Here is a 12,037-nt window from a genome sequence, read left to right as displayed (position 1 = left end):
ATGTTCTTCGTGTTTGGTTTTGTCTTGTTCTGTATGATAATAAACGTCTGTGGCATCTGAACCGCAGCTCATCTTTGCATCCGGCTTCACGTCACAGGAACACCGACCGTTGAAGGTTGCCTCGAGCCAAGGGAAAGAAGAAAAAGGGGAAGAAGCAGTGTAGCTGCTTCTACCCAACCCATGCAGGAGAATCCTCCATACTTGTGGGAACACTCCCTGTCATCACATCAGGGGAGAGTATCTCTGGAGGATTTTGGGGGGGCCCTGGTGGTGGTCCAGGATCAGATGCTGCAGAGTCCTGCCTACCTTCACTGGATTACCGGGACCCGTACGATTACGACTACCAATATCCAGGGACAGACTCTGCAGGGTCCTACTATCCCCTCACGGACTACCAGGAGGATTACAGCAGGAGTGAGGAGTATGTTGACGTCGGCCTCAGGTCAGACACCGAATCCGACCGCTCTGAGGATCCATCAGTGGAGGTGGAGGAGGCCCGCCATGAGGATCCTTCCTGTGGTTTATAGACCGGGTCAGAGGACTCTGAAAGCGACGAGCCTCCGATGTTAGTGCTTAATGTTCTTCGTGTTTGGTTTCATTTTGTTTTGTGTGTTAATAAACATCTGTCCCATGTGAACCACGGCTCGTCTTTGCATCCTGCCTTGTCTCCCACGTCACAGAACAGCAATTCATCTACACTTCTCACAGATAAAACTATCGCTAATGGCGAAGAATAAACATGTTGCAAAAAAGCAGTAAGAGCTAGTATGCAGAAACAGTGGTGTTAGCGCGAAACAGTTTCAAAAACAGGAGTCTCCTTATGAAGGAAGGAGGTTCTTATGAACCTCTGTATTTTGACAGCAAGTATTGACCATGTGCCATTAAAACCATGCCAGGTATGGTATTAATCCACAAAATAGCACATCAAATCTAATTATTTGGCTAGTACAGGGTTATGCAATATTCCCTCAACTCAGCAAAATGCAACAGCTTGAATTACTTAACTGATTAATAATAATAAAAAATCTTTCCGGACTATAAAAACATAGCTGACCCATTCGAAAGATTAAACATCCAGTGAGTGTGTATCCTGGCATGTTAAGGTAAAAGGCGTCTCCGACTGGAATACATTTAAGCGGTTTCGGGCGCCATCTGGTGGCGACTTGGAGTCCTTATCACGCTCTCATTTCTTTTGTATGGCGGGACAAATGTTTTGTTATCCTACCTATCGAGCAGTCCTACCTAGATTTAATGCACTTATGTACATTAGCATTAGTCCAGGCTTCTGGTGTTTATTTTGGATGCATATATTATAATTAGGCTACTGTGGACATTTGTATTTTGTATAGCTACAGCACCTGTACTTCACACACGTGTAGTAATCAGATCTAGAAAGTTGCCAGCCCTATTAAAACATTAGGTTTATAGTATAATAGTTTCATTAAACAGACAAAGCGTTAATCACAATAATTTGCATGATGATTAATCTTGAACCAAAAATCTCGCCAGGAGCTGTAGTTCTCTTTCCAGACACACACCCAATAAAACTGTGCTTGATCATTTCTTATTGATAGCCACTGACTATAGGATCAATAGAATAGTACAACCAAATAACCTTTAATGTTTTGCTTTACTGTAATACAATTTAGAATTGCGATGTTACCCTTTTAAGAAGAACTGAACACATTGTGACAAGAGCAACTGGATGAAGCTTTATTGACATGCTGGTCAAGGACTCACATCCAATATGTTTAAAATACATTAATTGAGGCCAAGTGCAGCATAAAAAAATATTTTAACTTCACACAGAACCAAAACCATCAACATCAAAATATAAATGTATAAAAATATGGGTATTGTTAAAAAAAATGTTAAAAATGGGGCCTCCCACAGAAAGGCATGGCACAGTCAGCGACTTCAATTCAAAGTTTTTTATTCAAAGTAAAAAAAAACAAAAACAAAAAAACACTTGGGCAGGTTGGTGGCGCTCTACACGAACTTGGGCAGACACTTGGGGCTGAGCGGGATGTATGTGGACATGTCGGAGTGCTGCGCCGTCACGCAGCTCATGACGTTCGCCCGCCGCAGCTGGGAGTTGGGGCCAAGGAAGGGAAGGAAGGGTTAAACAACAAGATGAGTGACGGCAAGGAAAGTGTTAGGAAGGATTTCATAATGGCTTTAAAAAGACGAGGCGAGGGCACCTGGTGGGCTGGACTTTGGTGTCATCTTCGTCCTCCGAGTCGCTGGAGATGATGATGACGCTCATAGCTGGGCTGGGCGTGTCAGAGATGATAATGGGCTCCGATGCGTCGCCCATGCCATGCACGGGGGAGGACACAGGTCTGGCACAGGGTCAGAGGAGCACGTCAACACTCTCAACACACACTGCACACTCGAGTGAACACACACAACCTATCACCAAAGTGTGATGGCACAGAGCCATCCAGCACTTGTTACAACAGTTGTACCCACTATGCAGACCCACACACTAGACCAGTAGGTCTCGAGTCCTGTTCTAGGGTTCCCTTGCACTGAATTAGTGTGGAGTTTTAGCGCTAATGCCAACCATTAAAAAGTGCAATAAGAAGCAGGGAGTACCTAGCCCGGCTCTCTGCTTGGCGATCTTTTGACCTCTTGAACCCGCCCTGCTGTGCCGGTTGTCCCACCTGGCTGTGCTGGGCGAGCCAGCTGCTGAAGGTGTCATTGAGGTTGGCAGCTGTGCTGGCCCCGCCCCCCGCCCCACCCCCACTGCCAAACAGGCTCTTGCTGCCATCACACCCTGTGCACTGCCGATTGCAGATCTCCATTTTCTGGAAGCAAGATTTCACACTGCAGCGAGAGAGAGAGAGAAAGAGAGACACGGGCGGGGGGCAAGTTACAGTACTACCATTTGGATTTGTAAATTAAGATGGTGTTCCTTAATTTTTTTTAAAAACTGTGACATGTAGATTGGAAGGCCTGGAACAACTCACTGGGCACTTTGAGGGAACTGGAGGAGGTGGCTCATGGTGACAAACGGGTGCTTCAGGGCCTTCATCGGCGTGATCCGTTTGTCAGCGTCCAGCGTGAGCATCTTGTTCAGCAGGTCGATGAACTCCCGCCGGTCTGCCTTCTCCGCCGAGACGTCTGCGCCTTCCAGACTGGTCGCATTGACCTGCGTGAGAGACCCAGGGGTGAGTCATATTAAACACCAGCAGAGGGCACCGATCCACCTAAGACGCAGCAAGTTCTGCAGCAAGTTACTATGCATTGCTCTGCCTTTCGTAGATGCCGTTCTCCAGAGCGATTCATGTGCGTTCCTCATTATAACGGCACGAACGCTCGACCTTTGAGCTAGCACCTTGCTCAACCTGCTCTACAACGTGAGCCGTGGAAGCTGTTTCTCACGTTCTTCAAATTCACATCACAACAGTAAAGCAATGCGTACAGTTATGTGCACAAAAGCCAAAATAACCTGCATCATGTCGTCAAGACAGGTGAAAATGTACTTCCGTGTCTCTTTGGACTTGATGCCATGCTCTGCCTCATGCTCTGAAGGCGTCTGGAGAAAGGAAAGAAAAAAAATCAACCATTCAGCTCCACCATAAAGTTACATGACATCATTAAGTTACATCCCTTATGAAACAAACACATGGTATTTGGCATTTAAAGACTGGCAAACCTTGAGTCTCCACAGGGGGCAGCTGGAGTCAGGGCTCCTGTGGAAATAATAGTTGCTCTTGGTCCCTGCGCTCAGCAGGTACTCTGCTGGTAGGCCCTGCGTCTGGGAGATGTAACGGATCTGCAGAGACACCACACGGCAAGAGGATTACGACTTTATTTTGTGTTCATCCTTCCATTTTCAAAATGCATGTATAAAAAAAAAAAGAAAAGAAAAACAGGCCATAGAAACTCTTATTTATATTATTCCTAAAAATAAGCTAGCCAAAGCAGCAGCTAAAAGCTCAAACCATACATTCACTCTCTTCCTTGCTAGCCATTATGGACTCCCTAACAAACTGCATAGTTAGAAGAACGGCCATTTCCATTAGCAACACTACGCCACTCTTTTCACAAACAAGATTTACGTCTTCATCACACAGTGAGAAAAGTGTGAAAAGAAAGTGAAAGAACCGACCCCAAATCAGCGAAATTCTACAGAGCTCCGTGAATCCAAGCCCAAGATGCGTGAAAAAGACTAGGCACAGCTCAAAGGCCCGTGTGCTTACCTGATCATATTCAGAGGCTCCCGGATACAGGGGGGAGCCCAGAAACAGCTCGGCGATGACACAGCCCAGCGACCACATATCCACGGCCTCGCAGAAAGGGAGACCCAGGATGATCTCAGGTGACCTAGACCAAAAACACAGATATCGCCATCATGAAATCAGTCTCGGCTGATTCCGTAGTTTGTGGTGATTCGGCGGCAATTGCTTTAACACAAACGGTGCTGAATTCATTCATGAAAATGTAAAAGGTTTAAATAGTATTTTGTTGATGAGTCCAGGTTTTTTTTTCCCCCCTACACACCACTTTACATTACACACCCACTATTCTAACATGGAACTATATGCAAAAATGCACTGACACTACAATGATGTTCTGTTTTCCATTAAGTAAATACAGAGTATCAATGCAGTTAAACACTGTTACTCGGTAAACAACACGGTTAATTAACGGTATAGCTACAATGCAACAGCAGTTTTGTACAGACATGACCAATACTAATATTACCAAAGCCTGCAACTCGGAGCATCTTAACTAATCTCAGACATTGAAGAGGGTTCATCAGGTATTTTGCTAAATAACAGCACTCACATGAATCACTAAAATTAAACCACTTATAAATCAAATATGAATCAGTCGTGCTCCAGTTAACTGTAATGCTTATCACGATTTTAATGTGTAGCAGGGTCATCGCAACTGCCAAAATGTGCAGCTCTACTCTAAAGCACACTCGAGTGCAACAAGTGCACACTTATTTCTAACACGCCTCAGCACGTGTCCCTCACCGGTAGTATCTGGTCTGCAGGTAGCTGGAGCACACGGCCTCGGAGACGTGGCTAGCCGAGCCGAAGTCGATGACTTTGACCCTGTACGGCTGCCTGACGGGGTCCACCAGCATGATGTTTTCGGGCTTGAGGTCGGTGTGGATCAGGCCCAGGCTCTTCAGCTTCATGAGCGCTTTGGCGACCTGCTGCAGCACGGGCCGGACGCACTTCAACAGAAGCGGGCTGAACATGCTGTCCTTCAGGAAGTCGTAGAGGCTCTGCCCCAGCATCTCGAACACCAGGCACATGTGCTTCTTGTGCTGGAAGCACTCATACGCACGCACGAAGTTGAACTCGTCTGCGTTCTCCCTGCTCAGCCGTCTCAGGATGCTCACCTGAGGAGGAGCAAATGAGGAAAGACAGATTTAATTTTTCTGCACTTTTTTTTTTAATACACATCCAAACAGGTATGGCTTATGCAATTGTAGCTAAGCCTTCTTTTTATAGTAAGCTTCAAGCTGTCGATGTGTTATCTGAACTAGTTCCTACTGATGCTTTGAAAATTAGAACTAGTGTGCTGATACCAAACACAAGTGTTTTTGTGCTACCCTGGCTGTATACAGATTCCACAGTGTGAGTTAGCACATCTGATACCAACAAACAGAATCGGGGCTACAGCTGATTCCATATCAAAAGCTCCAAAAAAGCAGGCAAAACTTTCCCACCTCGATCTGACCCTGTCGAGCAAAGAATGGATGGTTTTTCAGGATCTTGATGGCAACCATTTCATTGGTGTCCTTCTTGGAGCATTTGGCCACCTGGCCAAAACTTCCACAACCAAGGTAGTGCAGAACCTCGTAGCTGTTGGAGGCAGAGCAGAGGATTTCATTCTGCACCAGCTGGTATTCGCAATCACTTATCGATTTGCTGCTATCTGCGGTACAACCGGAGTACGCAATGGACTGGGTGGAAGAGGTGGTTGTTCCGCTCCTGGCCACGCGCTTGGACAATGAAGGGGTGTAGAGATCCTCCAGGATCTGTACGCTGTCGCTGCTGTGTTCCCCTTCTCTCTTCCTCTTCAGGCTGCACCGCTTCTGACGGGCGTCTTCTCCCCGCTGGCTGGACGACGACGCAGCCTTGTCTGAGGCTCCAGAGGGGGAAAAGACCAGGGCAGGTAAGCCATCGGTTGAACTGAACCCTGGATCCGAGGGCCAGGGCGTCCCCGGCCGAATCCGAGGACCAGGACTCCGCAGGTAGTAATTGCTCTCGAATTTTACTTTCTTGGCGATCCCACTGGAGGAATCTGAAGGGGAAGAGAATATTCCTTTAGGGAAAGATGAAAACAGGGCCACTAACCAAAGGAATGCTATGCAGATCTAGTTAGGGGCTATATTCAAAATTAAAACTAAAACAGCAGATTTAAAAAAAAACAACAACAACAACAAAACACGATCTATGATTTAGCTAACGCTAGCTAGCTAACGCTAACGCTAACCGCTAGTTAACTTCATAACTTACCCTCAGTGTTGATTATTTTCCCACCTTTAACCTTACGGAAAGAAGGCTCAAGAAAACCGAACGGATATAATTCATGATCATCCATGTTGTTCTGTGGTTCTTAATTTAAAGAATTGAAATTATTAGCACTATATCGACCGGAGTGAGAAGATTTCCACCAAATATCAATTCGCTACTCTACGGACTCTTCGTTCCATGGCAACAAGGTGACATGGACAGGTGTAACGTCATAAACTGCTGCACCTACGGGCCCAAACTGGCAGACTCATATAAATCACTTGATAGCATCGAATATTAAATACTACATTTATCAACATAACATTTCTTAGGACTAATACATGTACCTGCTTACCGATTTCAGCCGTCTACATGCATCCGTTCTCCAGAATCCCACGCTAAATATTTTGTGCTTTTCTGGTAAATTTCCACAACAATCGTGGCTGTCATTTTAAATGGCATTTTAAAACATGCTTCCAGTATAAGATAACTTCAGATTTTGTCAAAGAAAATTCAATTACATAAAAAGTGGGGTGGGTGACTTCATATGTTTCCTGGGCAAGTGGCGTGATTGGCAGGTGTTTCAACAAATGGAGGAGGTGTAGATGAAAACGTAGACCCTTCACTTGTCTTATTTAGTTCTCCTTTTAACCGTTTAAAGGTCCGCGTGCTGTCAATCAGCTTCCCATTTATTATAAGAATGATTTGAACGCCAATACTTTTGGACATCATGGAAAGGAAGAGGCTTATTTGAGCTGAAGTTTATGTGGAGTTGTTTGGGAGCTTCTAGCATGGACTAGCTACAATGTATAAAGTATACTATTTCTTTACAGTATTATGGTATAGATTCTGTGGATTCCATATATACATTAAATGTAAAATGTTGCCCAGTTATGTCAGAAATAGCAAACAAAAACCACAGGCTCCAAGTTACTGAAAGAGAAGTATTAAATGAGGTCCTGGTAGAGCATACGTGCAGGTTTGTCAGACATGTTCATGAGGAGTTTAACTGAAGCAAAATCCTCATCACACACCCAAGGAGTCAAAGCCTGCAAAATCCCCAAGTAGCAAGACTGCATCCAGGTAGCACTTGCTGATGGAAAGCAAAAAATAGTGCTGTATCCTGCTCTGTGCCTCATCCACTGTACCAGTCTCTTAGTATTGGACTTAGTGTGGTTAATCAATCTTTGACTGTGCTGATTACATTTATGTCATTTAGCTGACACTTTTATTCAAAGCGACAATTATGACTGAGTACGATTTGAGCAATTGAGGGTTAAGGGTTTTGCGCGGGGGCCCAACAGTGGCAACGTGGCAGTGAACCAGCAATCTTCCGAGAACAAGTCAAGTACCTTAACCGTTGAACTACCACTGCCTGTGTTTATATATTGTACTATTTAAAGATTTTGCAGTTACTTGGATTTTGTCAATATAGCAACATGCCCTCAGTCCAGCAGAACAGGAAATCTGAAACCTGATAAATTACCTGTTTCAATTTTTGTTTTCTATTTTAAACACACACAATCCCAAAAAGATTTCTCTGTAGTAATACAGTTCACTACTATAGTTATAGAATTAGCTCCAATTACCCCACAATATCCCTTTAAATTAAGCCAAAATTCAAAGTCTGAGGTGAAGATCCTATAAAGGTTACATAAGAGCTTGATGTTACATGTGTTTTGAACAAATACTGCCACTAAGTGCCAAAGAACTATTTTTTATAGTTACACCTCCCATGGAATTCAAAATACAACAATCAACTTGTTAAACACATTAATCACACATTGCATTTGAGATACATTTAATACAGTTTGTTAGTCTGTTTGTAAAAAACACTATTTTTTTTTAAAAATGAAGGCATTAAAACAAACAATAAGCCCAGAAACTACAATAATCAAGTTCAATAATCGAGCTGATGTTCAATGTCCGAATCCCTCATGTCTCTCCGTGTTCCTCTTCCTCTCACAGGCAAGGATACAGGCTTTCCTCTGGCCAAGCGAGTAGGCCACGGGCCAATGGTAGGGCTGGTCAGGGAGCTGGTGACGAAGGGAGCTGCTTCCTGATCTATCGTGGGATGACATCACAGACTGCTGGACCTGTAGGAGGAGCCAAAAAAAAAAAAGGGCACCAAGATATCGATAGGTATGTCAATATTCCCAGGCCCCAGCTAAACTACTGCCCAACATTGGAAACCTATTATAGCGTGTAATTATTATGAACCTATTATAGCGTCTAGATTCCACTATTACTGCCTCGTAGTAGCAGGGCTCTGCTGTACTATAAATGTGTTTCTGTCTTCTACTAAAAGTCTCTTTTGGCAGTGTAATTTATTTTGGTCAAATGGCTGCATGACCGTTTTCAAAACAAATTTATAGAGGTGTTGGTGAGGTGATCCTTCCTGAGTTCCCCGGCCAGCAGAGCATGAATGACCTGAGTGGGCGAGCAGCTCTGCACCATGGCACCGAGCGCAAGGTCCTTGTCCTCCCTGATGAAGAGGTTGCTTTCGCCCGCCTTGTGCGGCAGCATGCAGGCAACCAACTCCGCCTTGGCGTCCATGGCCCTCCACAGGTCGGTGGACATGTGCGCCAGTGTTGTCATGGAAGCACGCGACACCATGGAGCTCAGATTCTTCAACTGAGACAGTGGACATGGGGCTCAGGTGTTCAGGCACGCCATGGGGATGTGCCTGTTTAAACACGCCGATCGGACTCATCCGATATGTGGCAGATTTACTTGGTGTGTCAGAGAAGGAAAAGCATCAGTTTGTACTACCTACCATGTTTAAGGACAAGATATTCCTCGCTAGAACATTCCAAATTGACTCTTCATCAGGTTAGAACCATTTTGGTCACAAAACAGAGCAATTCCAGCTCGGACAGCAAAATGCGAAGATCCTTTTTGGGCCATTGTTTATATGATTTGATTAGAGAATCTTTTGTCCCTGAGAGGGCCCCTCTGGACCACAGTCAGGCACACATCGTGGAGCTTGGGAAGCAGGATGTCGGTGTGGTTCTGGGCCAGAGACTGCACCAGAGTCAAGCTCCCCTTCTTCTTCTCCCTAAAACAGCGTTAGAACACGGTGTACATACCTGGTGTTATGATATCGGTAATGCTAAACAGGTTTCATTAATAAAATCAACTTTTAAAAACACAGAAACAAATGTATTCGCTGTCAGGGTGACCCTCACTAATTTTTATATTTATTTTTCCAAAGTATGCCATTTGTGTATTTTTAGGTATGCTCTGTAATTATAGCTCTTTGCCACCTGCCTGAAGTGGGGCCGCTCTTCTCTGACAGCAGCCTGTGGGCCGCGGATCCTTCGCTCTCTCTGGGGCTCATCCAGTGGTGGGAAATGGCTCACAGAGGAAGCATCTGCCTCAGAGTGGGAGCTACTCTGGCTTTTCCTCAGGGGATCAAATCAAAAATCAAAATCAAAAGTTATTTATATAGCGCTTTTTAGAACAGATGTCACAAAGCACCTTTACAAATGTCCAAGTCCAAGCCACCAGTGAGCAAGCCAAGGCTGACAGTGGCAAGAAAAAACCCCACTAGAGCATGAGGAAGAAACCTTGAGAGGAACTAAAACTAAACGGTGGGCCCATCCTCCTCTGGCCGACAACAGTCACCACAATAATAACAATTACCGAGAAAAATATAATTATAAAATGAAAAAACAAGTAAAGTGTCTTGGTACAGGTAAAGAACCTGCACCTTTCGATCTAAGCAGACATGGTGGTTTATAATGAACTAAGAGTTCTCTAAGGAACTGTGGGGCAAGACCATTCAATGCTTTGTAGGTAATTAGAAGTATTTTATAATCAATATGAAATTTTATTGGGAGCCAATGTAAAGTATCTTAGATAGCCGTGATGGATTCAGATTTTGTCGTTCTAATGAGCACTCTGCCTGCTGCATTTTGAACTAGCTGGAGCTTGTTTAACCACTTAGTAGTACAGCCTAATAGTAGGGCATTACAATAGTCCAATCTTGAAGTAATAAATGCATGGACTAGCTTTTCTGCATCATGTGAGGAGAGCATGTTTCTAATATTAGAAATGTTCCTAAGGTGGAGAAAGGCCTTCCTAGAAATATTATTTACATGAGCTTCGAACGAGAGACTGGGATCCATGATACCGCCAAGATCTTTATCTGTGAGGGAAGATGTGACTGTGATTTCATTGAGGTTCTTTGAGTAATTAGAGGATCTAGCTGTCTCTGTGTCTAATAGAAGCACCTCTGTTTTGTCAGGATTAAGTGAGAGAAAGTTTCTCAACATCCTTTATGCATTCGGTTCTGATTCAGATATGCGCTTAGCTGCTGAACTACAGCTTTTTCTAGGATCTTGGAAATAAATGGTAGGTTTGAGATCGGTCTGTAGTTTGACAGCTGACATGGGTTGAGGTTAGATTTTTTGAGAAGTGGTCTGATTACTGCAAATTTGAATGATTTAGTAACGTAGCCAATATTTAAGGATTAGTTTATTAAATTTAGTAAAGGTTCAATTACTTCAGGTAGAATTTCTTTAAGAAAGTGTGTGGGCAGTGAATCTAGTAAGCACTGGAGGACTTTGAGCGCAACATCAGATATGCAATTTCTGGCTCTTGGATAGGTGTAAAAGATTCAAAAGTCATTTTTGGCTTGGTTGTTCTTGGTTGTACCTAAGTAGTTGCCCGATGTCATATTAATGCTCTTAACGTTATCTCTAATGTGCTTTATTTTCTCATTGTAGAAATTCATGAACTCTTTACTACTATGGTGGTGATGTAATCTGAGCATTGGTGTCAATCTTATTCTTAGTTAGATGGGCAATTGTACTAAAAAGAAATCTAGGATTATTTTTTTCTTTTTCTATTAGGTTTGAGAGATAAGCTGTTCGAGCGGTAATAAGTGCTTTTCTAAACTTGAGAAGGTTCTCCTTCCATGCAAGCCGGAAGACTACAAGCTTAGTGTGGCGCCATTTACGTTCAATTTTTTATTTAAAATGTGAAAGTGTTTTGATTTAAATTGCAAATGTGGTCATTATACCAAGGTACCAATTTTTTGTCCCTAATTTTTTTATTCTTAAGTGGGGCAACATCATTAAGTGTGCAGCAGAATACTGATTCTAAGCATTCAGTTATTTGATGAAGTTCTGTGGCGTTTGAGGGCATCCTAGTCACAAATAGTATGTCTGGGAGACTGCCAATGTCATGTTATGGCCCCACCCCCTCCTCAAACGTCTTGGTTTGTGTGTTCATCCGTGTTGCCATGTCCTCTCGTGTTGTCCACCTGTTCTGCATTATGTGTAATCGTCTTTAATGTATATACATCCCCTGTGTCGTAGTGTGTTTGTTGATGTTTAAGGTGTACAGAGCATGTGGGTTGTTTTATGTATCATTCGTGTGTGTAATAAACGTCTGGTTAATCGTGCCTCTTCCCCGCATCCTGTTTACCTCGAGACGTTACAGAAACACCAACCGAAGAAGGATGCCTGGGAAGGGTAGGAAGAAGGGGAGGAAGGGGAGTAGACACACTTCCCCAGCTCGTGCATGCAATTCCCCCGTGTTCTTGG

General features: G+C 43.8%; 1 protein-coding gene across 1 annotated transcript; it reads right to left on the bottom strand.

The window, feature by feature from the left end:
• Positions 1-1,989: 1,989 nt before the first annotated feature.
• On the bottom strand, positions 1,990-9,065 carry LOC145655695 (homeodomain-interacting protein kinase 1-like). Its single transcript, XM_081709185.1, has 10 exons — positions 8,948-9,065; positions 5,696-6,111; positions 4,992-5,365; positions 4,209-4,332; positions 3,662-3,781; positions 3,455-3,541; positions 2,973-3,154; positions 2,599-2,829; positions 2,216-2,342; positions 1,990-2,088 (listed from the first exon to the last, which is right to left on the bottom strand). Exons 1-10 carry the CDS (start codon positions 9,063-9,065, stop codon positions 1,990-1,992), a joined length of 1,878 nt encoding a protein of 625 aa, XP_081565311.1.
• Positions 9,066-12,037: the final 2,972 nt, after the last annotated feature.

The sequence above is a fragment of the Electrophorus electricus genome, unplaced genomic scaffold, assembly GCF_041902795.1.
Source record: "Electrophorus electricus isolate QZ-2024a unplaced genomic scaffold, ASM4190279v1 Scaffold32, whole genome shotgun sequence".
NCBI classification, from domain to species: domain Eukaryota; kingdom Metazoa; phylum Chordata; class Actinopteri; order Gymnotiformes; family Gymnotidae; genus Electrophorus; species Electrophorus electricus.
This window is presented reverse-complemented; position numbering and strand designations above follow the sequence as displayed.